The following is a 27,613-nucleotide window of genomic DNA, read 5'->3' on the forward strand; positions in this document are numbered from 1 at the left end:
GCGACAAAGAGCCCTGGACCGGGACCGCGTGTCGGGCAGGGCTGTGCCGCCGCCCGCCACCTCCCGCCAAGCGGCCTCGGGGCCGGCAGGGGGCGCTGCCCACCGCGCGGGGCCGGACGGGGACTGAGTGGCGGGGTCGGGCAGGGCCCGAAACCCCGGGGGGGATCCAAAGCCCCGGGCAGGGCCCGAAACCCCGGGCAGGGCCCCGCTGCTCCCGCCCGTGCCGGGTTCCGGCATCAGTAATGCGTGAGCTCGGCACCGTCTGCGGCGGCGGAGCCAGCGCCGGGCTCGGGTTACAGGCTGGAGGCTGTGTGCAACGACAGCGTCCCTGGGCTGCCAGCGTCTCCAGCTTCACCATCTACCTCTACTGCACCCTCTTCAACAGCTCCTGGATCTCCGGACAGCTCCCACGGGACCTGGGGGCCGCCTGTGCCAACGCTGCCTGGTACCTCCCTGCAGGCGAGTGTGGCTCGGCGTGGGCGCAAGCCTGCTGTGGGAGCACGACCCTGACCAGTTCAATGCCACGGTCTGCAGCAACACCTCCCTGAGGGAGACCCCTGGGCCTCGGCAGGCCCTGATGGAGCAGCTCTGTGCTGACCCGGCCCGGGGTCCAGCAGGGGCTCGGCCCCTCAGGCACAGTGCCTGCCCACTGGGTGCACAGTGGGAGGACCCCCGGAGTTGCTTCCTGAGAAGCTGCCTACTCTGAGGCACCCAGCTCTGCTGTAGCAGGAGCCATGAGGTGCTACCCACCGACCTCCAGGCCCAGTTCTCCCAGCAGTGTGGCTGTTCCCAGTCCTGGGCACAGATGCCCAGTGCCTCAGAGCCTGGAAGAACAGCTCCCTACTCCTCCGGGGGCCAGAACCTGTGGGCATGGGGGAACGCTCCCCTTTTGGAGCTGTGCAGGACTGTGCGTCCCAGCTGATTCCAGGAGCTGGTGTGCACCAGCGCCTCTCTCCTGCAGCCTCTGGGACATCCCCAACCCATGGCCAGGGCACATTGCCAGAGTGCCCTGCCCAGTGAACGCTGCCTGCTGCAGCAGCTCTGGCTGCTCCTGCCCCTGTCCACCAGGCTGGATGCTGGGGACCTCTGCCCAGACCTGGCTGCCTACCTGCTGGGGCTGGCCTCACAGCTCCCACTGTGCTGGGAGGAGGCTCCAGGCTAGGCTTCACACCTGAACTATGTCCTGCATCTGCTTGACCGCAGCCTCGCCCTGTCCAGACAAGAGGAGGTTGGGCAGGTGGCTGGGGAGCAGCTGAGCAAGGCCATCCTCCTCACCAGCCTCCTGGATAACACCTCCTTCTGGGACTTGCTGGGGGCAAATGCATCTGCAGGCATCCTGCAAGCCATGGGCCATACCTGGAGTGGGAGCACTGGGCTCGGCCAAGAGGGAGCTGCTGAGCTGCTTCAGTGTGAGTGGGGCAGTGCTGGGGCAGTGAGCGAGGGCCTCCCTGGGTGCAGGGCAGCGTTTGGGGTGATAGGCCCAGGAGCCCTCCTGCTGGCTGCTGGGTCGGGCAAGGGTCGGGCAGGGGTGCAGGCCACGGTCCCTGGATTCTTGTCCAGTGCCAGCTGTGAGGGAGAAGGACTGGTACATGTGCCCTCCTCCCTTGCCCCCTGGGTCATTATCCTTGTAGCAAGGCTGCCCAGACCCAATATGGGGGAAGAATTGGGCAAAGAGCTCTGGGGAAAGGTGTGGGTTGCATACGCAGTGCAGTCCTGCTTTCTTCTGCAGCCTGTGCTCTGGGATCTGCTCCAGGACAGTGAGGGTGCTCCTGCCTTGGAGATCCTGGTGCAGGTACTGCCCATCTTGGAGTGGCTATCTCCAGCCCATCCAGGACCCTGCGGAGCATAGGGCCTGCTGGCCCCTGCGCTCCTGCTGCCTGGTTGCTGAGCTGCATTCCCTGCAGGAGTACTTTTAGATACCAGAGGGCACCTTCCAGGGTCTGCTGCTCAGCATGAGGCCTGAGGCCATGCAGTGATTCCTGGCTTTGCTGCACCACTCCTGGCACCATCTGCATGGAGAGGTGGTCAGATGGGCTGGGCTGGGGCAGAGAATGCAGAGCCCATGAGTGGTGGAGCCTTGTGACTGGGAGGAAAGTGCCTATGGAGAGGTGTACAACATGTGGGGTTATGGCCCACAGGTGGTGCATAAGACTGTGCACAGGACAGCCACAGAGTCAGTGCTTAAGAGAGTTCAGACCTCCCACATGTGAGGAGTTGTGGAGTCTGTGCATGGGGAGGGGTGTGCAAAGCCCCGTGCAGGGATGCAAAGCCCATGCTGTGGGGTGTGTGGGTGCAGAGGCTCTCTCAGCTGTGCGTGACTCATGCCTTGGGGTTCTGTCCTGGAACACAGCTGAGTGGCACTGGGCCTGTCCTGTTGCTCAGGGCCATGCCTTTCCAGTGCTAGGGCTCACACAGCTTCATGGGTGCTGCTGTCCATGCCTGGGGAAGAGGTGCTGCTGGCACTGGCCGTGCTGCTGCTCTGCAGGTTGCCCCATCTCACTCCCCAGCCGTTTGTCAGCCTGTCACAGTTCATCCCCTTCTTGGCTGTGTCCAACATTGCGAGGGTCCCACCAGCCCTGCACGGGACCCCTGCACGCTCTGTTCCCTGAGTGGGAAATCCCACCCTGCCCAACCCTACCCTCCTGATCCCGCACCCCGCTGGCTGGGACCTCTGCACACCCTGCTGTTCCCTAGGCCTTTCTGCCGGTGTGGTTTGTCCTGGCCCCTCTCCCCATATCTGTGTGGTGCTGCCCCAGGACTTGCTGAGCAGAGACACAGTTCAGCAGCTGCTGCAGAGCCAGCGGGACTGGGAGCAGAGCGAGCTGGGACACCTCTGCTATCCCCCAGGCATCCCAGGTGATGCCCCCAGCCTGCAGAACGTGTGGGTTGCCCCACTGGTGGCAGTTGCCAGGCCAGAGGACCAAGGTGAGACCATGCACTCCCCTCCCCAACCCTGTCCCCATTCATGCTAGTGCCCTCCCATGCCCTGCCCAAACATTTTGAACTCTTGCTGCCCAGTGTCCCTGTGCTGTTTGCACCCTGGGCTGCTGTGTCCCCCTTGTGCACCCTGTGGTGGGTGCTGCAGGGGCCTTGGGCTGGGGCCAGCCTGCTCAGGCTGGCTCTGCAGCCCCCCCACCCAGCTGTGCTCACATGCGTGCCACCTTCCCCAGTGGCATGCTCAGCTCTGACCAGGCTTTCTCTCTGCAGGCAGGAGTGGATCAGGCCCTGTCTGGCTTCACCATGGCTCTCCTTCCTCTTCCTGCCCCACTGCTTCCTGTGAGCATCCCAGCAGTAAACTCATAATGGTCACAAAGGTTGAGCTCAGCTCCCTGCTGCCTGCAGTGACACATGGCCCCAGAGCACCTTTTCATGTGCAGCCTTGACTATTCCAGCAGCTCCTGGCACTCTGCCGCAACTCCTTACCCACATGCAGGCCAGGGCAGCCCCAGTGGTCCCTCAGACCCTTTCCCCATGGCAGCAGTAGCTCAGGGACATCCTGGGGAGGGCTGCTCAGGACAGGCACAGGAAACCCATACCCCAGTGGTGCCTCTGCAGGGGACAGGGTGCTTGGACTCAGTGGGGTACTGGGTGCTGGAGTAAGGAGGAGCCCGAGCCATGGCTACAGCAGCGCATGTTTATGGGATCTGACCTGGTGTGTTGTGGGTAACAGGATGCAGCGACATGCTGGGCACAGAGATCGCACAAGCTACAGGGGGACCGGGGTCCCACAGGGCTGGCGCTGCCACAGTCCCACTCAGTGCCGGAACTGCGGCAGCGGCGAAGGGATGCGGATGTCCTGCCCCTTCTCCAGCCGCCGCTCACAGTCGATCAGGTAGTTCACACCGTCTATCACCAGCTGTACCAGCTCCACCTGCACCAGGAGCACAGATGGAATAATTCAGGGGCTGTCTTCAGAGCCACACCAGCAAGGCACCTGGCTAGCCCCGCTGCACACAGGGCAGGCACTGCTGCCCCCAGCACCCACATGCTGGCCCCAGCATACAGCCCTGGAACTGCGTGGGTGCCATGGGCCCATCGTGCACACATACTCCAGAACCTCCCTCCCCAGCTCTGCCTGTCACCCACCTCTGACTTCCCCAGCCGGTCCAGGTTGGAGATGTCGAAGATGCCCCCTGTGGCAGCAGTGTCCACACCGCCCGTCCCACGCTTCTGTAGCCGGAGGTTCTCCAGGATCTTAGGGAAGCGGCTATCCTGTGCCCAGAGAAAGTGTCGGTGCTCAGCAAGACCAACAAGGGAGTCAGGGTCAGTGCTCCCTGGAGCAGCCCCCTGCCACTCACAGGACCCTGTTAGTGGGTCACTGACCCCACACAGAGCCCTGCCCTGAGCAGACCCAGGCTGACACCTGGGATCTGAGCCTCTTCCTTCAGCCAGGGATGCAGGCATGGGCTGGACCCTATGCCTCCTGAGGAAACCTGAGCAAGGCCCAGGGCCAGGTCCCATGCAGTCCTGCACCTCCCATGTGGCTGAGCTCCCCACAGTCTTAGCCTGGCTCCCCACAAAACTGGCCATAGTAATACCTTGCTGAGCAGTGGTAGCTTGATGTGGACACCCGCTCGCAGCCCCGTGCCTAGGTTGGAGGGGCAGGTCAGGATGTAACCCAGCCGCTCGTTCCACATGAACTCCCAGCCTCGCTCCTGGATTAGCCGCTCCACCTGGGTTAGAGATACAAGCAGCCATTCAACCCTGGCCACAGGGTGCCCAGCCCTGGCCACGGGGTGTCCAGCCAAGGCTGAGCACAGAGGGCCAGCCTGCACCATGGGGCTAGCACAGCACTGGCTGTTGGACGCTCACCTCCTTCAGGCCCCGGCAGAACCGCTCAAAGACACGCTTCATATTGCCCCCCTTCTCCATGGAGATGACACGTGTGTGGTCCTCCTCATTGATCCAGATCAAGAAGGTCTTCTGGTGGTTGTGCCTAGGGACAGGGCAGCATTCAGCTGTGCTGGTGGCTTGCAGACGCCCTGTGCCCACCCAGCTGTGCCCCTTCTGCCACCATGGTGCCAGTGCTGCTTATGGTTCCAGTGTGCTGCCTGTGCCTGTGGCTGGGAGCACGTTGCCAGAGCCCAGCCTGGCAGCAGGGTGGGCAGCCAGCAGATGCTCCTGGAGATGGGCCAGTGCCCATCCACGTGAGCCGCTGTGAGTGATGGGAGCTGTCTCCAGCGCCTTGGGCTGGGGACAGGAGCACAGCTCCTGCACCGTGCAGGCAGCAGGAGAGGACTGTGAGGCACAGAGTGCACACTGGGGGCTGTGTTAGGGGCAGCTGGAGCTGGGGACCATGCATGCTGTAGAAATGTTTTCCATATAAAGGCACAATGCCAGAGAGGGTGGCGTGGGCGGATGCGTGTGCCGGCTGTCGCTCTGCAGGAGCGTGGGATGTTGCATGGCTGCACAGAGATGCTGGGAGGGAGCAGTAAGATGTGACTGTGGCAGGACAGGTTTGGTGGCACGTAGAGTGTGCAGAGATCCAGGAGGAGCTCTGGGGATTGCCCAGGGAGCAGAAGCAATTACAGCAGCCTTAGAGTGCAAGGTGCTGTTGGATGGTAAGAGTGGGCAGGATTGACAGCAGGGGCTGGTTCTGCAGTCCCCCTTCCCAGGACAATGCTGTGGTTTGTGTAGGGAGCAGTTGGCTGCTGACTGTGGTGCACACAGGTGAGACCACAGAGCCCAGGGTGGGCACGGTCCAGGGGTACTGGTGCCACATGTGCTGGGGGTCTGCGGTGCAGTGAACATGGGAAACATGGGTGGCAGGGCTGAGACAGACAGATGGAGCAGTAGCATCCCCCCCCTCTGCTCTGCTGACTGCTCAGTGCTGGGACAGATCCTCACCAGATCCCTCGGGCGTCGGGCCAGTCCCGGGCCATTCCTGCTGCTGTCAGGAGCGGGGACACCGGCTTGTCAAAGAGGAAGTGATCCTGGAGGGAGGCAGAGTGCATGGGCTCACCAGGGTCGCATGGCTGGAGCCAGGGCACCTTCATTGGTCCCAGTGCTCCCTGTCTCACTGGTCCCAGCCTGCCACTGAGGTGATCCACTGTGGCTCTCCCAGGCAGGGCACCCATGGGCAGGAGCCCCTGCCTTTCTGGCCTGAAAGGCAGAAGGCTGCTGGTGCACAGCCCACCCTATGCCAGGGGCCAGTGGGGCACCAGCCATGTGCCTGCCACAAGCCCGCCTTTCTCTGGACGTGGGCAGAGACATGGGGAAGGAGTCAGAAGGGGCCGTGAGCTGCTGGGGCTGTGATCAGACAGGTGGCTTGGGAGGGCTGAGCAGCACTGTGAGCACCCTCTGCGCTGTCGGACAGACTCTCTAGGGCAGGGATCCTGGTCCCACAAGACAGGGGGGTTGGGAAAGGAAGATAAAACCTCCCAGAGAAGCAATGCTGGGGAAGGGGTCCTGCTCTGCATGCACCCAGGGAGGCTGTTTGGGAGCTGTACCAACTCACATCAATGAGCTGCTGTTGCTCCTTCTCAGTCATCTCGCTGAGACGGTAGTACCGGCCTGCCAGGTCCCCAGTGAGGCCATTCAGTGCGTCCACAGTCACCTTCTCCACCTCTCGCCGCTCGGCGCGGGTGCAGGCTGGCGGCAGGCTCAGCCCACGGATGCTGCGCCCCGTCCGGACCCGGGATGAGAGCACGTAGCGCTCATCAAACTGGCCAAACTTTATCTGGAACAGATAGGAGCCACAGGACGTTTATGGTGTGGCACTGGTGCTGGCAGGGCCCTGTCCCCAAGGCCCAGGAAGGGACCCCTGTGTGCAGCATGGCTGTCCAGCTCACACACCTTGGTGGCATCCAGGTCCGTGGTGTGCTTCATGGTGCGGGGGTTGTATCCGTTGTGCCGCTCCTGAATCACGGGGTCAAACAGGTCGGCAAACACCTGGAAGCAAGCGGGACAATGTACAGTGCTGCAGACCCAGCGCTTCATAAAGCCCCTGCCATAGGCTCAGCATGGCCCCACTGCCAGCATGGGCTGGGCTGCAGAGGATGGCTGGGAGAACAACATGTCCTGCAGTGCAAGCAATCCATGGAGCAAGTGGGGCAGAAGGCTGCAGGGCTCCAGGAACAGCTGCTCCAAAGGAGCCCTCTGTCCCATGGGGATATGTGAGGACCAGCCGGGGCCTTTACAGATGTTCAGGCTGGGCAGGATGAGGTGGGCAGTAATGCCCCAGGCTGCTGGGTGTACTGTGGGTACCAGGACTCCTCTGGCTGCTGCAGGTAAGGCTCTGGCTGCCACTCACCTCATAGGTCTCTTCATCGCCAGCTACGATACCCACAGTCTTGATGAAGGGGTGGCCAGGGTTGTCAACACCAGTCTGAATGCACTGGTCCAAGGTCCAGCCATTTGGAGTTGCCTTGTCACAGAGCCTGGCATAGATGGCTGGTGTCAGGTTGCTGGCCATGCAGTTGTTGTGCTTCCGGAGGTCGGGGTACTCAGCACTGTGGGAGGAGAGACAGATGAGTCCTTTGGGGCCAGGGGACTCCAGCACTTGTGCCAGTGCCCCTCAGAGACTCATGGGGCAGGTGTGAGCAGGGGAGGCTCAGAGAGGGGTCAAACTGCTCTGCTTGTCCACAGCAGCTAGGGGCAGGGAGGCAGTTACTGGCATTGCAGGGCAAGGGCAGGGAGCAGCCTGAGCTGAAGGTTGGCACTCAACCAGGACGAGAGTCCACGAGCAAATCTGGACCGGTCTTTAGGGATTGGCTCCTTATCAGCCACGCAGAAGGTCCCCAAAGGCAGGAGGACCTTCCAGGTGAGCAGTGGGGCCACATCAGTCCAGCCCTGTGCTGCTGAGCTGCCAGGGCAGCTGGGCAGCAGAGTGGGGGTCCCACTCCCCTTGCCCTCCCTGAGGCTGTCCCAACACCAGCCTAAATGGAGGGGGCCTGCTCCCTGTCTGCTAGTGCAATGGGTGGGGGAGGCAGGGCTCGTAGCCTGTGGGGCTCTGGCGTGCCTGACCCCTGAGGCTCCTGTCCCTCTGCCCCCCCCCCCCCCCCGCCCGGATGCTTCGGGGCAGGAGATCAGCTGACCCCGATCTGTAGCCGGTGGGAACTGCACGGCCCCGGCGCAGTTTATTGTATTAGGGGGACGCTTTCCTCTAATCAGCTTAGTGGGAGGCCGTCCCCTGACCTCATTCCCACTTTAGACAGGCTTTGTGCTTGTTCTGTGCTCATGGAGGGGATTGGCAGGGCAGGACCCTGACAGTGCTTGTCTTGGCCAAATCTTTCCTGCTGGGACCTGGTGCCTTTGCTTGCCTTAGTGGGACAGGACTGGCCCTTATCAGCCCAGGAGATCTGGCTGGTGGCTGGAGGGGGTCCTGCATCCCTGGGGACACCTGTCTCCCCTTCTGAGAGAGGCCTGCTCTGGGGATGACACAGCTTGAGGGGGATCTATGTGGGACAAAGGGTGCCTGGGCTAGCGCAGGTCTGGGTTGGTGGGAGCAGCTGTCAGACACCAGCACCAGCAGGAAGTCCTGGCACTCTCCTGCGCTCAGCTTCTACTCCTGAGGGCTCACACTGGGCACCAGGTCTGGCTGCCAGCGCCGGCCCCATGCTGCAATGCAGAGCCTTGTGGCTGCCACCACCTCCTCCCCTGCGCCTGCAGGCCAAGGAATGTGCATTGGCCCTTTGCCCATGGCTTGTCTACTGCTTGTGGCTTCCTGTACTATGTAGAAAGAAAGGGTGGTAAGGCTCACATTGTCTGTATTGTGTGGATAAGCACTGGCAGCTCCAGCCAAGACCAGCACAGGGAGGCATTTGCTCCAGGCAAGAACTTGTCTCAGGGCTGAGGGCTGCTCCCAGCCCACACACAGACCTGTGCCCTGGTGAGATGCCCCAGCTCAGAGGCTGATGCGGTGTGGATGGGACACAGCCTGCCCTGGTCTGCCCCACTGCTCCTGCTACCATCTGCTGGCCACCAACCCACATCTCCCCAGGGTGACACACTCATAAAAAGCATTTGCTGATCAGAATGGGACACTTGGAGAGGTTCCTCCACTGCCCCAGCATGGGTCATGCTGCCGGGCATGCCAGGACCACCTGATCTGCTTTCTACACAGCAGAGTCTGCCCAGGAACAGCAGAGGTTGCCAAGGGAAGCCAGCTTACTCCCAGTAGGCAGGATACTGCTGTGGGTTGAAGCATGCTGTCTGCCATGGCCGTCCACACATTCCCTGAGGTGGTTAGCATCCAAACCCTGAGACTCCAGGCTCTGCCTGCAGGTGCTGTGCCTGCTGCAGTGCTGACTGAGTGCCTGGTCAGAGTGCACCCTCCCCTGAACCACAGCCAGTAAATCAGGGCAACCTTTTCCCAGCCTTTCTAAAGCACCCGAACTCAGATGGATGATGCCAGGGTTAAGATCCTGAGCACCTGTTGCTGTGCTCACCACGGTGCCACAGAGGCAGCAGGAGAGGATGCCAGTCACTGAGCCCAGGCTTTGTCCAGGCTGGAGGGCTCTGGCAGTGGCACCACCTTCCCACTGTGTGGTCAGGGTGTCCAGAGTCCTCTGTCACAAGCGTGAAGGTGATGCTGCACTTGGCCTTACTTAGGCTGCCTTGGCCCCTTGATTTTGGTCCCCGAGGCTAGTTTTAAAATTATTACCCTTCCAGCACCATATTTTGTTACCAGTGCCACAGCACCAAGCGGTATCTTGAAGGTCTTTTCCAACCTCAATTCCATGATTTCACAATTCCACAGTTCTGTGGTAGGGTGGGCTTGTCCCTGGCTGCAGAGGCTGGAAGTGTGGATGTCTGCCAGAAGCACAACTCAGCGCTGCTGCCTGCGCTGTCCTGCCCTCACCTCAGCTCTGCCGTCCTGCCCGTGACCTCGGGGTGCAGCCGCCCGCAGCAGTCACCCTCTTTGCCCTTGCGCGAGCAAGTGTCTCAGCCCGGGGCAGACCTGCTCAGCACCCAGCAGGGATTATTAGCCTGTCCACCGACAGGGCAGCCTCTCTGGAAGCGACAGCCACCTGCATCTCGCCATGGCTCTTCATCGCTAATCTGGCAGCCTCCAGTGCCCTTCCTGGCATCACGGGCTCGTGGTGCCCAGGCAGCTCCCGCTGCACGCGGCCCCTGGAGAGGTGTGGGGGCACGTGGGGCAAGCAGCATTCCCCGTGTGGTGGTACAGAGTCAGGAGCTGGCAGGTTGCTGCAGGCAGCTGAGCATGAGGCTTGTTTACGCAGGGAGGAGGGGGCTTGGGCTTTGTGTGGAGACGCTTTGGCAGGGAGCCCCAGCGTGACCGCCCAAACACGGTGCCCTGCCTGCTTGGCAGCAGGCACATAGTGCCCATATTTCCTCAAGGGGAGAGTGCCTGTGCCCTCTCAGCATGGCCATTCATACTGCAGTGCCTCTGACAGGGGGCTGTGGAGTGTTACTCAAACCCCTTAGGGCTGCTGCCAATGTCTCTCGTTTTTTAACCTAAGACTAGGCAGAATCCCCAGCGAGTTGGCTCATCCCTGCAGAGCGAGGTGCTGCAGCTCATCCCTAAGGCTCTGTCTAGGCTCTTTTCAAGTGTCAGCACTGTCACAAAACCATTCCCAGCTGAACATGATCCCCGAGGAGGCTCATTTTAGAGCTTCTCAACCATATTCCCACCTTGATTTCATCCCCTCCTGACCTGATGTCTGTGGCTCTGCAGTTGCTCATAAAGCTGGAAAACACACTCCCCTTGGGAGGTGGATAATTCATAACATCCAGCCTTTGTCATTCTTTGAACTCTCTCCCTTTCCATCCCCGGATTTCCATGGCCCAAAGCAGCACACCGGAGCCCCAGTGCCAGCTCCCTGCCAGCACTCCACACGCGCAGAGCTCCCAGCCTGCAATGCAGCGCCGCGACACACTGCTCTCACTGTCGGTGTTTGGTGCAGGGATGGCAGCAGCTGATGGTGTTCAGAGCAGAAACGTGCTGCCTCCTTCCTATCCTGCTCTTTCCCTGTGCTGAGTCTCTGCTGGCCTTGGGATGTGGAGGAATACCCAGTCCTCATATTCCTGGCCTGACTCTGGGAACTGCTAGGCCAAGCAGCTGGTGCCAGTGTGAGGTGGAAGGACTGGCCAGTGGCTGCCATGTCCCTCTTCCCTCCCAGCCCTGGCCCTGTTCCTACCCTGCCCAGCCCTTGTGAGGCACAGACAGCTCCAGCCTCCAGTCCTGTCTGGTGCCTTGGCCCTCCATGCTCAGAGTGGAGGGCCATGCTCTTTGGAGCTGGCAGCACAGGCACCAGGCAGGACCAGCCTCTGCCTCTCCCAGCCCCGCTTCCTTATCACCACGGCAAGCAATGGTGAGCAGAACCATGGGAATGCGGAGCACCTGGCTCTCCCAGGCCCATCGGGCTCCCTGTGGCAGTTCCTGGCAAAGAGCAGTTTGGAGGGGAGCGATGTGAGACCTTCTGGTCTGAAGCTTGAACCTTAGCACTGTGCTGCAGCTGTGACACTTATCTGGCTTAAGGGATCAGGCACTGGGCATGCAAATAGGACCAGGGCTCTTGCAGAGCCAGAATTACCTCAAAAGCACCTCTAAGCCGGGCTGTGGCCGTACATGTGCCTGCCTGGCCCGGCTCGAATTTGTGCCTGCCTCCCAGAAGTCCCGATTGCACATCTCAGGGCTCATTGTCATCCAAAATCTGCTCACAGGCTGGGGCGGCCTCCTCAGCACACGCAGGCCCCTCCAGTTCTCCCTTTAAAAACTGGTCCAGAGAGGGAAGGGCAAGGACCTGCCAGCAAAGCTTTTCCTTTCAATAGAGGAGTCCCTGTCCCAAAAGCAGGCGCGTGGGAAGGCTGGAACAGCCAGATGAGGTCGGGCCAGGAGCTGCTGCCAGTGCCTGGGGGCTGCTTCTACACCAGCTCCCACAGTCGGAGCTCTTGAGTGTGCCACCAGGAGGACAAAATGGACCCTTTGCTCCATCCTGTTCCTACCAGGACACTGACAAAGTCTCTCCTGGCTTCTCTTGAACCAAGCCTGGGGTACGTCCCTGCTGTCCCTGGCTGTCCCAGCTGTCCCCCCCAGGCTGGCCCGTCTCTCCAACAGCCCTCATCTCTGCCCTCCCTGGCATCCCGGGAAAGTCCCCTGGGACCCCCAGCCCTGCTGCCGGGCACTTTCCCCCCTCCCTCTCCCGCGTATCCCGGGCTGCAGCGGCTTGTTCCGGTGTTTCGGGACCACCCAGGGCCGCCCGCAGCCCCGGGGCTCCCAGCCCCGACTGCAGCTCCCACAGTCAGGCCCCGGGGAGCCGGGACCCGCGGCCCCTGCGGGACCGTGCCCGGGGCGTGGTGGGGCCGGTGCCCTTGTGCGCGGGGACGACGGGGCCCGCGGCGCCGGTGACCGTCAGCCCGAGGCGGGACGGCTCCGTCCAACACGGCCGAGCCCCGCCGCCGCCCCCCCGTCTCCCTCGCCGCCCGGAGCCCCGGGGCCGGCGCGGACTCGGTTCACGGGCCTCCCGGTCCTCCCTGCCATGGACGAGCAGCGTCCGCCGCGCCGCCCCCATGAGCTGCTTCGGGACTCGCCGCCCCGGCTGGAGCCGAGGGGCGGCCCCGGCGCCCTCCCCGGTGCCGGTGCCGCAGGGACCGTCCCCCGCCCGCCGCCCCCCGCCCGTGCGCCCTCGCCGCCCGCGCACATTACCTGGGCGGGTATCGCCGACGCTGACGGTCGCCCGCGCTGACCGAGTCCCGGGCGAGCAGGAAGCCGGCGGCGAGGGAACCGGCGCCCACCATGGCCAGGAGGCCGGTGGTGCGGCGAGCGGAGAGAGCGCGGGCGAAGGTGCTGGCCATGGCGGAGCGGCGGAGCGAGCGCGGCGGAGCGAGCGCGCCGGGGCGGGCGGCGGACGTGAGGGGAATAGGAACGGGAATGCGAATGGGAACGGGAGCGGCGGCGGGGCGCGCGGGGGGGCGGGGAGCCGGCTGGGCACGGGGGGGGCCGGGCAGCACCGCCACCTGCTCGGCCGCCCCGCCCCGCCCCGCCCCACCGGGGCCGCCGGCGCTTTCAGCACCGCGCGCGGGACAGCGCCGGAGGGGCGGCTGCGTCGGGCCGGGCCTGCTTCTCACCGAGAGCCACACCCCGGAGCCCCGCGCCGCGCTCTGTGGCGGTCGGTGGCGGCCGGGTGAAAGTTCGTGCACCTGAAGCCGGGAGCGGCGGACGCGGCTACTCCACGGGATGCGGCCCTCAATGGGTCGCGGGGCCGGGGGCCGGTTCTCGGAGGTCACCAGACCTCACACAGTGCTCTGTGCCCGCCGCACCGCGGGACCGCACCGGCGGGGCAGGGAGCGCACCGCGTTCGCCGCCGCAGACCCCGCGGGACGGGAGGTGCTGGCGCACCGCCGGGCCGCTCCGGCACATGGGAAACGGCTGCTCGGTAGAGCCGCGCGCCCAGCCCGGTACAGTCGGTACGGCCGCGTGTCCCGCCCGGTGCAGCCGCGCGGTTGCCGTTACAGCGCGGACCCGGCACGGGGCCCGCGCCCACGTGCGAGCGGCGCGCCCAGCACCGCAGCAGCTCCCGCCGCCGCCGCCAGGGGCCGCCACGCCGCGTCCGCCCGCGTCCCGGCCGGCCCGCCTCCTCCGCGCCGATTGGCTGCCTGCGGCCGTCAGCAGGCGGTGATTGGTCGGCGCAGCGCCCTCAGCGCAGGGTGCGCTCGGAGGCCGCAGGTGAGCGGAGGGAAATGGCGGCTCCCGGCGTGGCGCCCCCTGCTGCCGGCGGGGGGGGCCGGGGCGGCCCCGGGGCGGCCGGGGGGCCGGGGGCAGGCGGGGCCGGCGCCGGCGCCGGCGAGGGAAGGCAAGCGAACTGAAGGAGGGGTGGGGCGGCGGGCTGCGCCGCCGCTGGGCCCGGTTTGTTGGCGGCTGTCAGAGAGCGCCGGGCGGGCGGCAGCAGCGGCACCCCGTCGAGCGCAGCCCGGCGCCCTGCCGCCCCCGCGGCCCGCTGCCGCCACCCGCCCGTGTCTACGGGGCCTGGAGCAGCGGCCCCCCCCGCGGCGCGGGAGCTCCGCCCGGCACGGGCGCAGCGGCGGGCGGGGCTCGGCCCGGCCGCTCGGGGCCGCCGCTCGGTCTGTCGGTGCCGGTGCCGGTGCCTGCCCTCCGCCCGCCGCGTGCGTGGCTGCTTGGGGCCGCACCGCTCTCCCGGGCCGACCCCGGCCCCGCTTCCCAGGCCCGCTGTCCCGCCCGCGCCGGGTCTGCGCGGCCCCCGCGGTGTGCGCGGGGCGGAGCGGCAGCGGCCCCGCGGCAATAAACACTCACGGACGGGGACCGTGGTGGGAGGATTCCAGTGCTGAGGAGTTTCACGCTTTACAGATTCATGAATCTCATTAAATATCTCGTTATGAACAATGTAGGCGAGGCACAGCCCTGCTCGGTGTGCGGGGTGAACCCAGAGGCTGCCCGGGGTCTCCAGGAGGAGCTGGGCATGAGCCGTGCGAGGCTCTGCGCTCGGGGTTTGCAGCTCTTGCTGTGTTCGCCCTTACTGAAAATGCTGCTTGAACAGGCTGAACTTAACTTCAGCTTCCCGGCTGTGAACACCTTGAGCTCCTGTGTTATCAGAACAGAGGGATTTCTGTGATACAGCACATCCAAATAGCTTTAATTATTAGCCCTGGTATAGGTGGTTTTCCTCTTCTGAAGCAATTAAGTGTCCATGATAAGAGCACAGCTATCACCTTTTGTAAGTATGGAATTAACCTTAATGCAAACAGCCCTTGTGGCAATGGAAGTAACTCTTTGGGCAAAGGTGTGTCACTGGTCATGCATGCAGAGATACTTCACTGCTCGGGGGCCTAAGTTTTCAGGGTTGGGTTTTTTGGGTTGGTTGACTGGTTGTAGGGCCCACAATAGTTTCAGGCAGTTCTACAAGACAGTGCCAGTATTAGTATTTTTAAATACCAGCTATGTGTATTCTCAAAGGTCGTGATCCTGCAGGTGCTTGACGTGGCTTGGCCAGGCTGTGGGTCTCTAAGCTGGATCATCCTTGCAACCTGTCTGCATGCTCAGATACCCCGAATTCCTCGGGCCTCCTGCCCAGTGCCCCCTGGGGTACCCAGGCCTGGGTACTGCTCCAGAGCTGCCTCTTCCACTGCCACCAGTGATATGACCAGCTATGTTCCCATCTGTCAGCCCGGCACTGCAGAGACTGCACCTGCATCTGCACATTTTGTTTAAAAAACAAAATGAAACAAAACTCCAACATCCGAACCCACTCTTTTGGTGGTTAATGCCACACTGAATTCAAAGTCAATATAAGACCTTCTCTCTTAAATGTCTGGTACCTCAGAAGCAGGGCACAAAGAGTCTCTTTACTCTGTGAACACCCTTATCTAAACAGCACCGGAATAATCTGCTCAGGAACTGGAAAGCCATTTACTATCTCATTTCTTATCGGTAATACAGGGCAGTCTAGGGAGCTGAATCAGTCCCAGGGCTCTCAGAGGCAAAGTGTACGGCTCCATTTCGGGTTGTGTGTCAGCAGGTTCTGATTGCTGTTGGGTGATTACAATAACCTTTGGTATGATTATGCAGCAGATCACAGCTGCCCTTCTTGGAAGTGCAGCAAGAAAGTATTAACTGCAGCGGCTGGCGTGTACTTCCTCCTGTATCTGTGGCAGGACTACCAAGCCTGAATATTCTGACTCAAAGCCAGAACCGCCTTTACCTTTTGTGTGCATGTGCCAGAGCTGTGTTAATGCTTTTGTCTCCCTTGGACAACACAACCAGCAGCATTAACTCACACTGAATTTTCTTGCTGTGATAAATGAAAGGTGAGGCCCATAACACTCTCGGGAACTGGGCTGAATATGTGGCCTTCAGGAGCAGTTAGCTCAGCAAGCAAAAGGGATGATGATGAAGCATCAGCATTGTGCAGTTGGTGCCTCTTGTAGCTCTGGGTGTGATGAGGTGTGGGCTGGGTGACACTCAAGACCCTGTAAGGGTTGTGTAAGGGCAATTGCCACCGTCCTGGTGCATGAACCCCATGACAGCTCAGCACTAGAGCTGGCTCAGGTGTTGTGGGCAAACCTCCTCTTACTGTCCTTCGATACAGAATAGAGCTCCACTTGCCTGTGTCCGTTTAAGAACAGCAGTCTGAGTTTTCAATGCCGTAGTTATGCCTGTAGCTAAAAGTTCTGTTTCATCAAGAGTGTAGTCACTTGGTATAAATCTAGTCAGGTAAAGTATCTTCTTTTAAGAAAAACTTGAAAAAGGTTTTTGGTTAACCCTCTCCCCCTACCCACACCTGAGATCATGAGGCTTTCCCTGTTAATGCCACAGATATCAGTAACTGTCAGCTTCAGTGAGGCTCTGAGTTTTTACCTGCTTTGAGTATGGTGTGTCATGACCTTGAGACACAGCTATAGAGTGAAGAAGAGGCTTTTCTTCTGGAATAGGAGCAGGAGTGTAGAGAAGTTGTTGCTATCTTAGTTCTTAGGGCAAAGGTTTCCCTGCTGCTTGATCTGTTTTTTTCCAGGAGGGAGGGGAGAGTAAGGGATTGGAGAAAATAACCCTCCTCCTCTTGCGTGGTTTGCTTCTCTTCATTAAATCATCAGCCATCAAGCTGATAGTGTACTTGCTAAGGACTCGTTCTGCACTGGCATGCTGAGGCAGCAGGGCATAGGGATGAAGATGGTTCCTGAGCATTTTGGGAATCGTACTCTTGTCCTCCTGTGGAGATAGAAGGCCTATATGGAGGACACAGTAAATGTCTTTATAGCCTGGTCTGCCAGCACTGTTGCTCCAATCAGCAGCGAGCACTGATGGTGAGTTATAGCTCTAACTCTATCTGGTTGGGTCACTTCTGTGCCAGGTGTGTGCTGTGTCTTGAGGCTTTTGTGGAAGCAGCAGCACTGGGCCTGGTGCACGGGCATCAGTTGGGAGTTAGGTGGAGGAGATCGTCCTTGGTGTGGTAGGTACAGAGTCCAGGCTTGTTGTGTCCCTCTCTGGTTCCTGTTGGGTTGGCGTCAGCTCCCCCAGTGGATCTGACGTGACATCTGATGGGTTTGTGTCCAACCAGCGCCTGGTAGTGCGACTGCAGGTCCTTGTCTGATGTACTTCTGCTCCAGCACTTTCTCTGAGCACTTACGTGTTACATCTCCTGCCCTTTCTGGGAGCACTCTGCCTTTCTGCCTGGAGGTCTGTATTATTCTGCCCTGACTTCCAAGGGGATTTCACATACAGATGGATTGTTCTGTGTGTTTATTTCTTTTGCGTGTTCCCACCCTGCTCAGATGGATTAAGACAATCTTCTGCTCCTGTTCCTGGTGAGGGGATTCTCACCTGCCCCGATGCTGTGCTGGTAGCAGGCTGATGGCCTTGGGGTGTGCCTCCTGTTGCTGCCAGAGGACTGGGAACTGACAGCTGTATGTGGCAGTTTGGTCTTCTGCAGTATCCTGGCTGTGAGGGAATGCATCACAAAAGAGGAGGAAATACAGTAACTCTTAGTCTGGGGAATGCTGGAAATCATGTGAGAACACGAGAAGCAGCTGCAGAGAGTGTCTCATGTCTGTTTTTAGGAAGTACTTAATAACGTGAGGTGTTCACAATGTCCTGTCCTCAAGGTTGCACTTACACAGGAGGAATACTTTTGGCCACTTTATAGTTGGGAAAAACACAGTGAAAGGCACCCACTTCACACCTGTGTGGGTGCAGCTCTGGTCAGAGGTGAACAGCTGTGTCCTTGACGTGTACAGGTCAGGGGAACAGTGTGTTCAGACTCTGTCCCTTCTGCGGCAGGCAGTGCTGCTACTGTAGGTGACAGTGCAGGACATGCTCCTTTCCTGGCATTTCTAACTCATAGCATGTATTTGCCAGCCAGTCAAAAGAGGTGATTGTCCTGCTCTGCTCTGCACTGATGCGGAGCATTTTGAGTTTTGGGGGCAGTTTTGGACACCACAATATAAAAAAAAAACATTAAGCTATTGGAGAGCATCCAAGGAGGACCACAAGGATGTGGAAGGGTCTGGAGGGGAAGCCTTATGAGGAGGTGCTGAGGGCACTTGGTTTGTTCAGCCTGGAGGAGACTGAGGTCAGACCTTGCTGGGGTCTGACACCCTCCCGAGGGGCAGCTGAGGGGCGGGTACTGATCTCTTCACTCTCATGAAGACTTAGTAACAGGACTCAAGGGAACGGCTGGAGCTGTGTCAGGGGAGGTTTAGGTTGGATATCAGGAAAAGATTTTAAACCCAAAGGGTGGTCATGGACTGGAACGGGCTCCCCAGGTCATGGCCCTAAGGCTGACAGAGCTCAAAGAGTGTCTGGACAATGCTCTTAGTACATGGTAGAATTGTTGGGGTGACCTGCACAGGGCTGGGAGTTGGACTCCATGATCCTGATCGGTCTCTTCTAACTCAGCATATTCTGTGATTCTATGATTCGGCCATGTAGTGAATCAGAGCCAGCTTGCAAACTCAGACACCCTGACCTGCAATCCAGACTGTTGCTGATGCTTCCTCTGTGTCCTCTTTCTCTGCCACAGAGTTGTCACTTCTTCCTTTTCCCTCCTCCCTGCAAACTCCTGCACCTCTCAAACTGATCTCTCTGTTACTGTAGGTCTTCTTGAGCTGAAAGGATGAAAATTGGCGATTGGAAAGTCACTGTCACTGTCCTGAACTTTATCCTGACTTCTGGAGTCCCAGTTGATGTCTTCGGGCATATGAGCCTGTGAGAGTGTCCCTTGTCCCTATCCACGATTTAGGCAGCGTCTGGAGCATGCATCACTGTAAGGGTTACACGATTTCAGTGCTGGTGGTGACACTTCCAGTGCAAGGGGGTTGATTGCAAAATGGAGCTGCCTATCTAAAATGATACAGAATTCTGGATCCCCTCCCACACTGAGGGTCTCCTCCTGCTCCCTCCTTTTGTGTTGGGCAGCACCGTCCCTGGGCTCCCTCATGCCAGATCAGTCCCTGCCCTCCCCACCATCACCTGCATCCGTCACGCAGCCAGTCCCAGGATCACCCTGCATCTGACTTCTCTCTCCCTTTTGCACGCTGTCATTCCAGAGCGGGATGGTTGGCCACCGAAGCTGCAATGTCGTCCCTGACGACCTCCAGTGAGGGAGAGAACTCCACTCCCAGGTTTGTTGTTGGTTCCAGAGATGATGAGACAGAATTTCTGGGATCAAACATGAAGACAGACGAAACCGATTTCTTTGAAGATGATGAAGAGGAGGAGTCGGTAAGGAGGTCCCAGCGTTCTGGGCTGGAGCACTTGTGCAGAATCCCTGTGTCTCAGCCAGGTTGTGCATGGTTACTGCTGAGCTGCAGGCAGTTGGGACTGCAGGGGACACAGCTCTGGCTGTGAGGCACAGCTGTGGTAGTGGCATTTCTGACAAGGCACATTACTGTTGTCGTGCTGCCTCAGAAAATCAGCATTTTCGCTTGCAGGTCTGATTCAGGGACAGTAGTGGATTTCTTTGTCCTAGAAACTTAACCCTGACACTCCTGTAAACCTTTCTGTTTCACCAGGAAAATTTTTGAGAAAAACTCTGGGACCTGTGAAAAGGACAAAGGTGTCTCTGCAGAAGAGAAACATTTATTCTTTTCTGTAACCTCCAGGAATATGAGAATGATCTCCAGCTCCCAACTGCTTTTGGCCACTATTCAGTGTTATATTAAATTTTACTAAACTGATCTCTGTCTTCCCTTAGCCACCAGAACGGCAGATTGTGGTGGGAATCTGTGCCATGACCAAAAAGTCCAAGTCAAAGCCCATGACACAGATTCTAGAGCGTCTGTGCAAGTTTGAGTACATCACAGTGGTGATCATGGGGGAAGATGTTATTCTGAACGAACCGGTGGAGAACTGGCCCTCTTGTGACTGTCTGATATCCTTCCACTCCAAAGGTAACACATCTGTAGCAGGCCTTAGCCTGCTTGAATTGTGGGCAAGGGAGCTTGCTCTCAGCCTTCCCCTCTGTCCCCGCCCTGTATTTCAGGATTCCCCCTGGATAAGGCGGTTGCTTATGCCAAGCTGTGCAAGCCATTTCTGATCAATGACCTTGATATGCAGTATTATATCCAGGACAGGTGGGTATCCAAGCCACTAAAGCCCCTTCCCTCTTCCTCTGTCTGATTCTTCTCAGCACACTGTGCAGAATTCATCTTCCTGGCCACAAGCAAATGAGCGAGGTGGGAGGAAGGAGATCTTAGCTGTGGCTTTTTGGGGTTGCTCCTCCAAAGCATGAAGGGGAATAGCTTTGAGGGTAAAACTATTTTATTTTCTGGTGCAAATGTCTTGTAAGGAATGGATGGGAAGTAGGAAGTGGAAGAGTTCTCACAGAACAAGGCTGCCACAACTAAAGAAAAAAGGTAGTTTTTGAGCAGAAGAGCCAAGTGGTAAGATGGGCCTCTGAGTCAGAAATTAGGAGCAAGGCCAAGTCAGATTGTGTGGAAGATGTGTTGGTCAGACACTTGAGGCTTCTCAGTCATCTGTTGGTAGAGGCCACCAGCAGCCACGTACTTCAGCTGCTACACCCAGGCTGTTTTGGCTGTGTGTGGGTAGGGCTCCTACAGACCCCAAACCTCCTGCCCTGTCTTTGGGGTGGTTACGTGGTTGCTGGCAGGCACCCCAAGCTGTAACTAGTGAAAGACACAGGATGAAAGAAGGCTCTGCTGCCTCTTCTTGGCTTAGGCACTGGGCAGCTTGGCATGACAGGGCGCTCTCCAGGAGGGCAGGTCTGGGCAGGTAGTGTGCACTGGGTGTGCTGCTATGCTTTGAGCATATGCTAATAATTGAGCACCCATGCTTAGGCCAGGTAGAGATTTACTCTGGGGCGTCTAGAATAGGACTGAGGCAAACCCCATAGCCCGTAGGTCTCATCCAGAGAGCATGAGCTGAGAAGTGTTTGTACTTTGTCTTGAGGCTTTTTTGTATTCATTTGACTTTGTCATCAGTGGGAATGAAGTCTCCCCATTGACATGTACTGAGGACCTTCTAGACTCTTCTGACGCTGTGTCTGTCCTCTACAGGCGCGAAGTGTATCGAATCCTTCAAGAAGAGGGAATAGACCTGCCTCGCTATGCTGTGCTCAATCGAGACCCTGACAGGCCAGAAGGTCAGTGTCCAGGCTCTACTGAAAGCCATTTCCCCAGGCTGTGCTATTTAACATACTCTGCAGAGAACAGGCACTGGTAGTCACCTCAAAGAGGCCTGACTCACAAGTCTGGAGGGTTTTTTTGTGAATAAAGGTCCCAACAGGAAAACTGGCTGATGGGTTGGGAAGGGGCTGTGGCTCTGCACTAGGGCTGTCCCACCTTTCCTGATGTGCTGCTGCTGTGCTCTGTCTTCAGAGTGCAACTTGGTGGAAGGAGAGGACCACGTGGAGGTGAACGGAGCTGTTTTCCCGAAGCCATTTGTAGAGAAGCCAGTCAGTGCCGAAGACCACAATGTGTATATTTACTACCCGACATCAGCAGGTGGGGGCAGCCAGCGGCTCTTCCGTAAGGTGAGGAGGGGTCCCCAGAGCTGGTGTTGAAACCAACAGATCTGTGGGTCTGAGACCCACATGGCTTCAGCAAGGAGTGTTAGGGCAAGTGAAGGGGAAATAAAGGTTTTGTGTTATGGAAGTCTAGACCTTCTTAGAACTTTTTGTTCAACCTCATATACCTGGGAATCACAGAAGGACGTATTTTACTGGTAGTGCTGAGTTCACCTTCCCCATCCTCTGTGTGACCTGAGTCCCATTTTGAGCAGTCATGGAGCACTGTGGTCCTTTCTGAATTGCATGTTGCTTTTTTCCAGATCACTTCTTGGGTTTATCAAGATGATTTTTTAAAAAAAATTCTCTTCCTGTCCTTTAACATTATTCCTGCCCTTCTCAGCTAAGTGTAGCTTGCACATGTGATAAAGGCAGTATTTATTCCTAGATTCCACAGTAAATCTGCCCTTACTCACTTCTCCCACTTTGCCAGTGAACAGTTGTATCTGTGATGTATCTTTTTTCTAATCAGTTACGCATCTGCTGTTAATAATTCTAAAATGATTGTTCCCTTAGGTAAGATACAGGCATGCCACTTGAGATTGTATCTAAAGCCTTATGAAAACATTATCCTTGATGTTGATAAGATCAGTCCCCATTCTAGAAGGAAGTTAAATGGGTTGGATTATCACCTGTCATCGTTTCTTTTAATTTGCATATTAGGCTCCTTTTTTATGTCTTTGTCCACTGTTTTTTTTTGTTACGTATCATTGAAGTGATTGGAGTCAATCTAATGGTTTGTAATAGCTTTTCTCCTCTTTAAAGCCTGGAAAATGACATACTTACTGCCCATGTTTTGCAGTCTCTTTGTCCTCTAGTAAAAAAAAGTGTGCTGTAACAGCTGGGGGTTCTGAGAGGCTAATTCTCCACTAATTCCACTAATTCTGTACGTGTGGAATGAAACTTCTTAATTTTGTTGTTCCATCTAAAAAAGGGAGCCTGGTGTTCTCCCCTGAGATGTTTATTCTGTGCTCTCAGATTGGCAGCCGGAGCAGCGTATACTCACCAGAGAGCAGTGTGAGGAAGACAGGCTCCTACATTTATGAGGAGTTCATGCCTACAGATGGCACTGATGTAAAGGTAAGGGAAAGCCTGGAACAGCTCCTTCCTTCTCCAGGCCTGTGAGAGCTGAAGGCTGGGGAGTCCTGCTTAGTCCTCCTTAGGCTCTGGAGCGTGCGTTTAAGCTGTGAGGTGCTGACTGCGCAGCTTGGGCCCCAAAGCGGGGAGTGTGTGCTCCGTAGGTCACACCAGAAGGTGTGTGTGAGACCATCTGAACTCCTTCTCTGTGTCTGCATCAGAAATACCTTCTGGAAGGTGCAGTTAGTCTGGGTGCCTGTGTCAGGTTTAACTCTGTCTCTTCCAGGTGTACACTGTTGGGCCGGACTATGCCCACGCAGAGGCTCGCAAATCCCCCGCTTTGGATGGGAAAGTGGAACGGGACAGCGAAGGGAAGGAAATCCGTTACCCAGTCATGCTGACTGCCATGGAGAAACTTGTTGCCCGTAAAGTCTGTGTAGCCTTCAAGGTCTGTATTTTCTTTCATGTGCAAGCAGGACTCCGTGAGTGTCTGATCCATATCTGGGTCAGTGTTAAAACTTGTCACCCTGGCGTGTCTCAGGCATGGCAGTCCTCCATGCCTGATGCCAGCTGCTGGTCCTGCTGGGCAGAGGTGACTGGGAAGGCAGGAGGCCTGCAGCAAATGCCCTCTGTGCTGGCAAGTGCCTGGTGTTCCACATACATCTGAGCATTTAATATTGGATCTTGAGCGTGCTGCTCTCCATCTGACCTGTGCTCATCCTGCCTTTGCTATTTCCTGCTTTTGTTTATGTGAAAATTTTTTATATTTTTCTGTAGTGTTTTGGTACTTTTTTCTTTTTTGCTTTTTTATCTGGCTCTGGTGCAGATTTATGTTTTATTTTACATGTGGGTTGAGAGTGTGTGTGAGTCTAGGTATGGTTCCATGACGTGTTCAGCAATGTCAGCAGAAGAAGCACTGGCTCCTTGTTCCTGCCTCACTGTAATCAGTAGCCCATGTAGTTTTGCTGATGCAGATTTGGGCTCCTTTCAACCTTGTAGCCCTTTCCACATGATGGGTATCTTTGCCTGCACCACTCCTTGTCTGTGCTTATCAGTCTGGTTCAAGATGGTTGGATTTGGAAGGAAGAGCAGGAGATGCAGGAGCTGCTCTGTTTTAGGCCTCTAGAGCTCTGGGAGGTTCTGGGTTGGCTTCATCTGGGGGTTTGTGGGTTGAGCCTTTGGACAGCAATGGGGGTGAAAAGGTTCCTCTGAAGGGCCTGGCCCTTCATGGCTACGGCATGTGTTCACACTTCTTGGAGGCTCGTGAGGTGGGCACAGAGTGGAGGATGGCTGCAGCACCAGCGGGGCTGAACTGGGCAGCATTGGCTGGGTCTGTGTGTGCCCCACTGGCAGGGCAGCTGCTGTCCCCCACTGTGGTGGTGGTCCCTCACTGTGTGCCCAAGTCCCGTGTCCTCTGCTTCTTCCTTCAGCAAACCGTGTGCGGGTTCGACCTCCTGCGGGCCAACGGCCACTCTTTTGTTTGTGATGTGAATGGCTTCAGCTTTGTGAAGAACTCCATGAAGTATTATGATGACTGTGCCAAAATCCTTGGGTATGTACAATTCAGATTTTGATAAGGGAGTAAGGTAATTCACAGCAAAGTAAAATGAACATGGGGTCCTAGTCAGTATGTTGGAGAAGTCTGCAGATGGTTCATTTGGGTCATTTGTTCAGCAGGTGAAAGCTTGGCTCTGGGAGGAATGGGTTAATTATTTTAGCCCCTGGAGTTCCTGCCTGCATTGGCATTAGCTGTCCTGTCTTTGTCTACAACTAGGTATATCTTACAGGACTTTTCTTTGATAAGCCCGCTTACAGTACTGGTGATGTGAGGGAAACTGGTGCCCCTTTGGGGTGCCCTGATTAGCCCACAGTGTCTCTCTGAGGAAAGTGAGGGGAAATTCTGTGTCTCTCTTCAAGTCTTTCAGCTGGACTGCTAAGGAGGAGGTGTAGAACCAAGGGAATGGAATTTCTTGTGAGTGTTGTATTCTGATTTCTTCCAGAAATATAATCATGCGGGAATTGGCTCCCCAGTTTCATATACCCTGGTCCATCCCAACAGAGGCAGAAGACATTCCCATTGTCCCCACAACTTCAGGCACTATGTGAGTACCTACAATCTTATCAAAAGAATGCCAGTGATGGCTACATGAGGGGCAAAGTGCAAACCCTGTCCAAGGGCCCAACACCACTAGCAGCACAGCATCCTCCAGCTGCTGTGCTGCTTACAAGCCTGGAATGCCTGTGGAAAAGCTTACCCATGCACACAGAAGGCATGGCATAGCATGTAGGTTGGCTGAATACAGACAAGGAATCACTGAAGAAATTACGGAAACTGCTCACATGGCTTTCAGAGGGCCCAAATTCTTGATCAGAACAGGAAACAGATCAGGGCATTGCTGTAGCTGGCTGCTAGTTTAGAGAAAGTACATGTTGACCTGCCAGTGAAATGGGTGGAAACAATTAGCTGAAATACTCTCATTACCCATACACTTGGCAGCCCCTCATTTCATACCTTTTGCCTTACTAGTTTTCCACCACAGAAGGCTAAAAGACCAAAGGCAAAAGTTTCTTTATGATCCTCAGCATACTTGTACACGTGTATGAAAACAGACAACCTGGTAGGGTCTGAAGAGCTCTGACTGCTTCTGCAACCTTGGCACTTGTGCCTGCTTTAGTCTGAGAGAATTTCTGACCCTGGTGGGGAAAGTAGCTGTCAGAAGAATGGAACTGAAAGACAAATGGGAAATTACTCCCTGGTGGCAGTTTGGAGTGTAGGGGCACATAGGTCAGGTGTACCTTATGTTTTCCCAGGATGGAGCTTCGCTGTGTTATTGCAGTCATCCGGCACGGAGATCGCACCCCAAAGCAGAAGATGAAGATGGAAGTGAAGCACGCCCGGTAAGAGCCAAGGCAGGAAGGTGCTGTGCTGCTGGAAAGGGAGGAGGGCCTGTTCCCTGAACAAGGAGCAGGAGCAGAGGGATGAGTGTGTGGGAGACAGAGCTTTTTTCTGGCTCCATCCAAGCAAATGCTTTCAGCCCAGTTGAGAAAGCCCCCTTCCCCCATAAGGATCCTGGCACCTTCTGTGTGAGCACTGGAAGGGAGAATGAAGGTCTGCTAGGTACTGTAAAGGGAAGTGCCCCACTAAATTGAAAGCTAGTGGCTGCTTCCTGGTCCTATGTTGAAAACCACTTGTTTTTTCAGAATTTCTGAAGCACAGGGAGGAGCCAACAGGCTGCTGGTTCTCCCTGAAGGACAGAGACTGAATGCACATGTAGGGATGACGTTCCTTGTATCACTGAAACAGCAGAAAATGAATCAGCATTCTTTGTTGTCTGTTCAGGTTCTTTGAATTATTTGAGAAATATGATGGTTACAAGACAGGGAAGTTGAAACTGAAGAAACCAGAGCAACTACAGGTGAGGAAGTCCATTCTGGGGTTACTGTGTGGGACATGCGGGTAATAGAGATTCTGGTGCAAGGCAATTCTTTGGGACCATAAAAACCCTCAAAAGGGCAACAGTCTGTCACACAGATGCTCCCTGTCTCATTCTGCACCCCATGCACACTCAGCTGGATGACAGCAGGAGAGCAGAATGGAAACTTCTCAGGGCTGATGTGCACACTGTAGGATGGGGATGTAGGGCCTGATGCAGCTTGCCCACCTGCTGCAGTTGCCTCTGGTGGCAGATGGGAGTGGGGCAGTTGGAGGTACCTGCTCAATTCTTAACGGGACTGGAGCACAGGGTGGGAACGAAGCAAACTGCCATGTGAAAGTTTGTCCTGCTGAGCTGTGTCTTATGAAATGACATGTCTCTGAGGAGTGTCTGTGTGGACCTGATGCTAGGTAAACCTGTAAGGAGTCCTCACAGGAGTACAGTGGTGAGTCTGAGGCAGAATTGCTGTCTGCTTTCCAACAGGAAGTGCTGGACATTGCACGGCAGCTCGTGGTGGAGCTGGGAAGCCACAGTGATTGTGAAATTGAGGAGAGGAAATCCAAACTGGAACAACTGAAGAGCGTCTTGGAGATGTAAGGGTTCCTATCTCGGGGCACCATGGGTTTGCCTCAGAGCATGTGATACAGAAACAAGCTGTGCTGCTGGTGTCCTGGCCAGATGGCACCCACAGACTGGGGTCTCCTCTGTCCCCTGTTAGCAGCTGTACATGAAAGGTACCATGATCCTAACCTTTTCTTCTTGACATCAAGCCCCCTGCTGGTTCTTTTCCTATGTGTGTCTGATCTTTGGCTAAACAACTTGAGACAAAATTGAGCTTTTGTTGCTGCAGGAGAGAAACTGGAGTTCTGTAGGGACCACGTTGATAATGAAGCATTTTGATAAATTTGGAACAAATCTCGTTTTAAATAAGGTTGTCCTGGTGCCAAAAGTTTAACAAAAAGGAGCTCAGAAAACATGAAAAGATGTTTGTGTCCTTTCAGGTTTTATACAGTTGAAATAAAAGACAATATGGTTGGCATCTTAGAAACAAAACCAGGGTTTCTCCCAGAACTGCAGCTCACTGTGGCACACACAGCTGATGTCTGTGTTCAGATTGTGTCTCTGGAGCACAGAGGAGCATTTTTTGCTGTGATTCCCTCCTCTGCTCTTTCTGCTCATTGGAGGTTAGTTATCCTCAAAGCATCTGGCAGAGTGTTTTTTGTTGTGATCTCATTAATTCACTTGTTAAATATATAGGTAGAGATTAAAGCTCTAGTGAGATATGAGAGCTCAGAGTGTTCTCGGTCGAAGAGCAAGTAAATGGATCTTTGAATTTCGTTTGGGGGACCTGTTTGGCTTTTTCTGGGGCTGTGTGCTGAGTCACAGGGAGATGGCAAAAATCTTCATATTCCATGGCAATGGGTGTTGCAGCAAAAAGTCTCTTGCCTGTGCTGTACTTTAGCTGTGTGCAGCCTGGGGACCTCTGGGCAAAAGCTGAGTGGAATTGACTTGTTTCAGTTTTTCTTCTCCTCTCCCTTGTGACAGGTATGGGCATTTTTCTGGCATTAACCGTAAGGTTCAGTTGACCTATCTGCCTCATGGACATCCAAAAGCTGCAAGTGAAGATGAAGGTAAAGAAACCTCATGTTGCTATCCTGATCTTCA

The 27,613-nt window shown here is 56.6% G+C and overlaps 2 protein-coding genes across 14 annotated transcripts in view; one reads left to right on the top strand and one right to left on the bottom strand.

The window, feature by feature from the left end:
- Window positions 1-3,620: 3,620 nt before the first annotated feature.
- Window positions 3,621-13,308, bottom strand: CKMT1A (creatine kinase, mitochondrial 1A). Its single transcript, XM_064669449.1, has 9 exons — window positions 12,611-13,308; window positions 7,253-7,451; window positions 6,796-6,891; window positions 6,458-6,679; window positions 5,848-5,933; window positions 4,813-4,936; window positions 4,539-4,673; window positions 4,087-4,212; window positions 3,621-3,871 (listed from the first exon to the last, which is right to left on the bottom strand). The coding sequence occupies exons 1-9, from the start codon at window positions 12,757-12,759 to the stop codon at window positions 3,755-3,757; spliced, it is 1,254 nt and encodes a 417-aa protein (XP_064525519.1). The 5' UTR covers window positions 12,760-13,308; the 3' UTR covers window positions 3,621-3,754.
- The window catches only part of PPIP5K1 (diphosphoinositol pentakisphosphate kinase 1), a 47,133-nt gene continuing 32,142 nt past the window's right edge, over window positions 12,623-27,613 (top strand). For 3 of the 13 annotated variants that reach the window (XM_064669433.1, XM_064669441.1, XM_064669446.1), the window contains exons 1-15: window positions 13,565-13,630; window positions 18,509-18,677; window positions 18,961-19,135; window positions 19,608-19,803; window positions 19,896-19,986; window positions 20,929-21,014; window positions 21,250-21,404; window positions 22,416-22,517; window positions 22,801-22,962; window positions 23,945-24,066; window positions 24,515-24,616; window positions 25,326-25,412; window positions 25,855-25,930; window positions 26,432-26,541; window positions 27,494-27,579. In XM_064669433.1, the coding sequence (XP_064525503.1) occupies window positions 18,989-19,135; window positions 19,608-19,803; window positions 19,896-19,986; window positions 20,929-21,014; window positions 21,250-21,404; window positions 22,416-22,517; window positions 22,801-22,962; window positions 23,945-24,066; window positions 24,515-24,616; window positions 25,326-25,412; window positions 25,855-25,930; window positions 26,432-26,541; window positions 27,494-27,579 (1,522 nt within the window). In that variant the 5' untranslated portion in view covers window positions 13,565-13,630; window positions 18,509-18,677; window positions 18,961-18,988. Of the gene's footprint in view, window positions 12,749-13,562; window positions 13,631-18,508; window positions 18,678-18,960; window positions 19,136-19,607; window positions 19,804-19,895; window positions 19,987-20,928; window positions 21,015-21,249; window positions 21,405-22,415; window positions 22,518-22,800; window positions 22,963-23,944; window positions 24,067-24,514; window positions 24,617-25,325; window positions 25,413-25,854; window positions 25,931-26,431; window positions 26,542-27,493; window positions 27,580-27,613 lie in introns of those variants that run through there. The other 10 variants (XM_064669435.1, XM_064669442.1, XM_064669437.1 and 7 more) reach the window with 7 other exon arrangements.

This window comes from Pseudopipra pipra, chromosome 12, assembly GCF_036250125.1.
Source record: "Pseudopipra pipra isolate bDixPip1 chromosome 12, bDixPip1.hap1, whole genome shotgun sequence".
NCBI lineage: Eukaryota > Metazoa > Chordata > Aves > Passeriformes > Pipridae > Pseudopipra > Pseudopipra pipra.

Excerpts from the sequence above, each read along its gene's own strand:
- CKMT1A (XM_064669449.1), bottom strand. The coding sequence starts at position 12,759 with ATGGCCAGCACCTTCGCCCGCGCTCTCTCCGCTCGCCGCACCACCGGC. Across the intron at positions 6,680-6,795 it reads CGGACCTGGATGCCACCAAG|ATAAAGTTTGGCCAGTTTGA; the intron begins GTGTGTGAGCTG and ends TATCTGTTCCAG. Across the intron at positions 4,937-5,847 it reads CCCGACGCCCGAGGGATCTG|GCACAACCACCAGAAGACCT; the intron begins GTGAGGATCTGT and ends CCCTGTCCCTAG.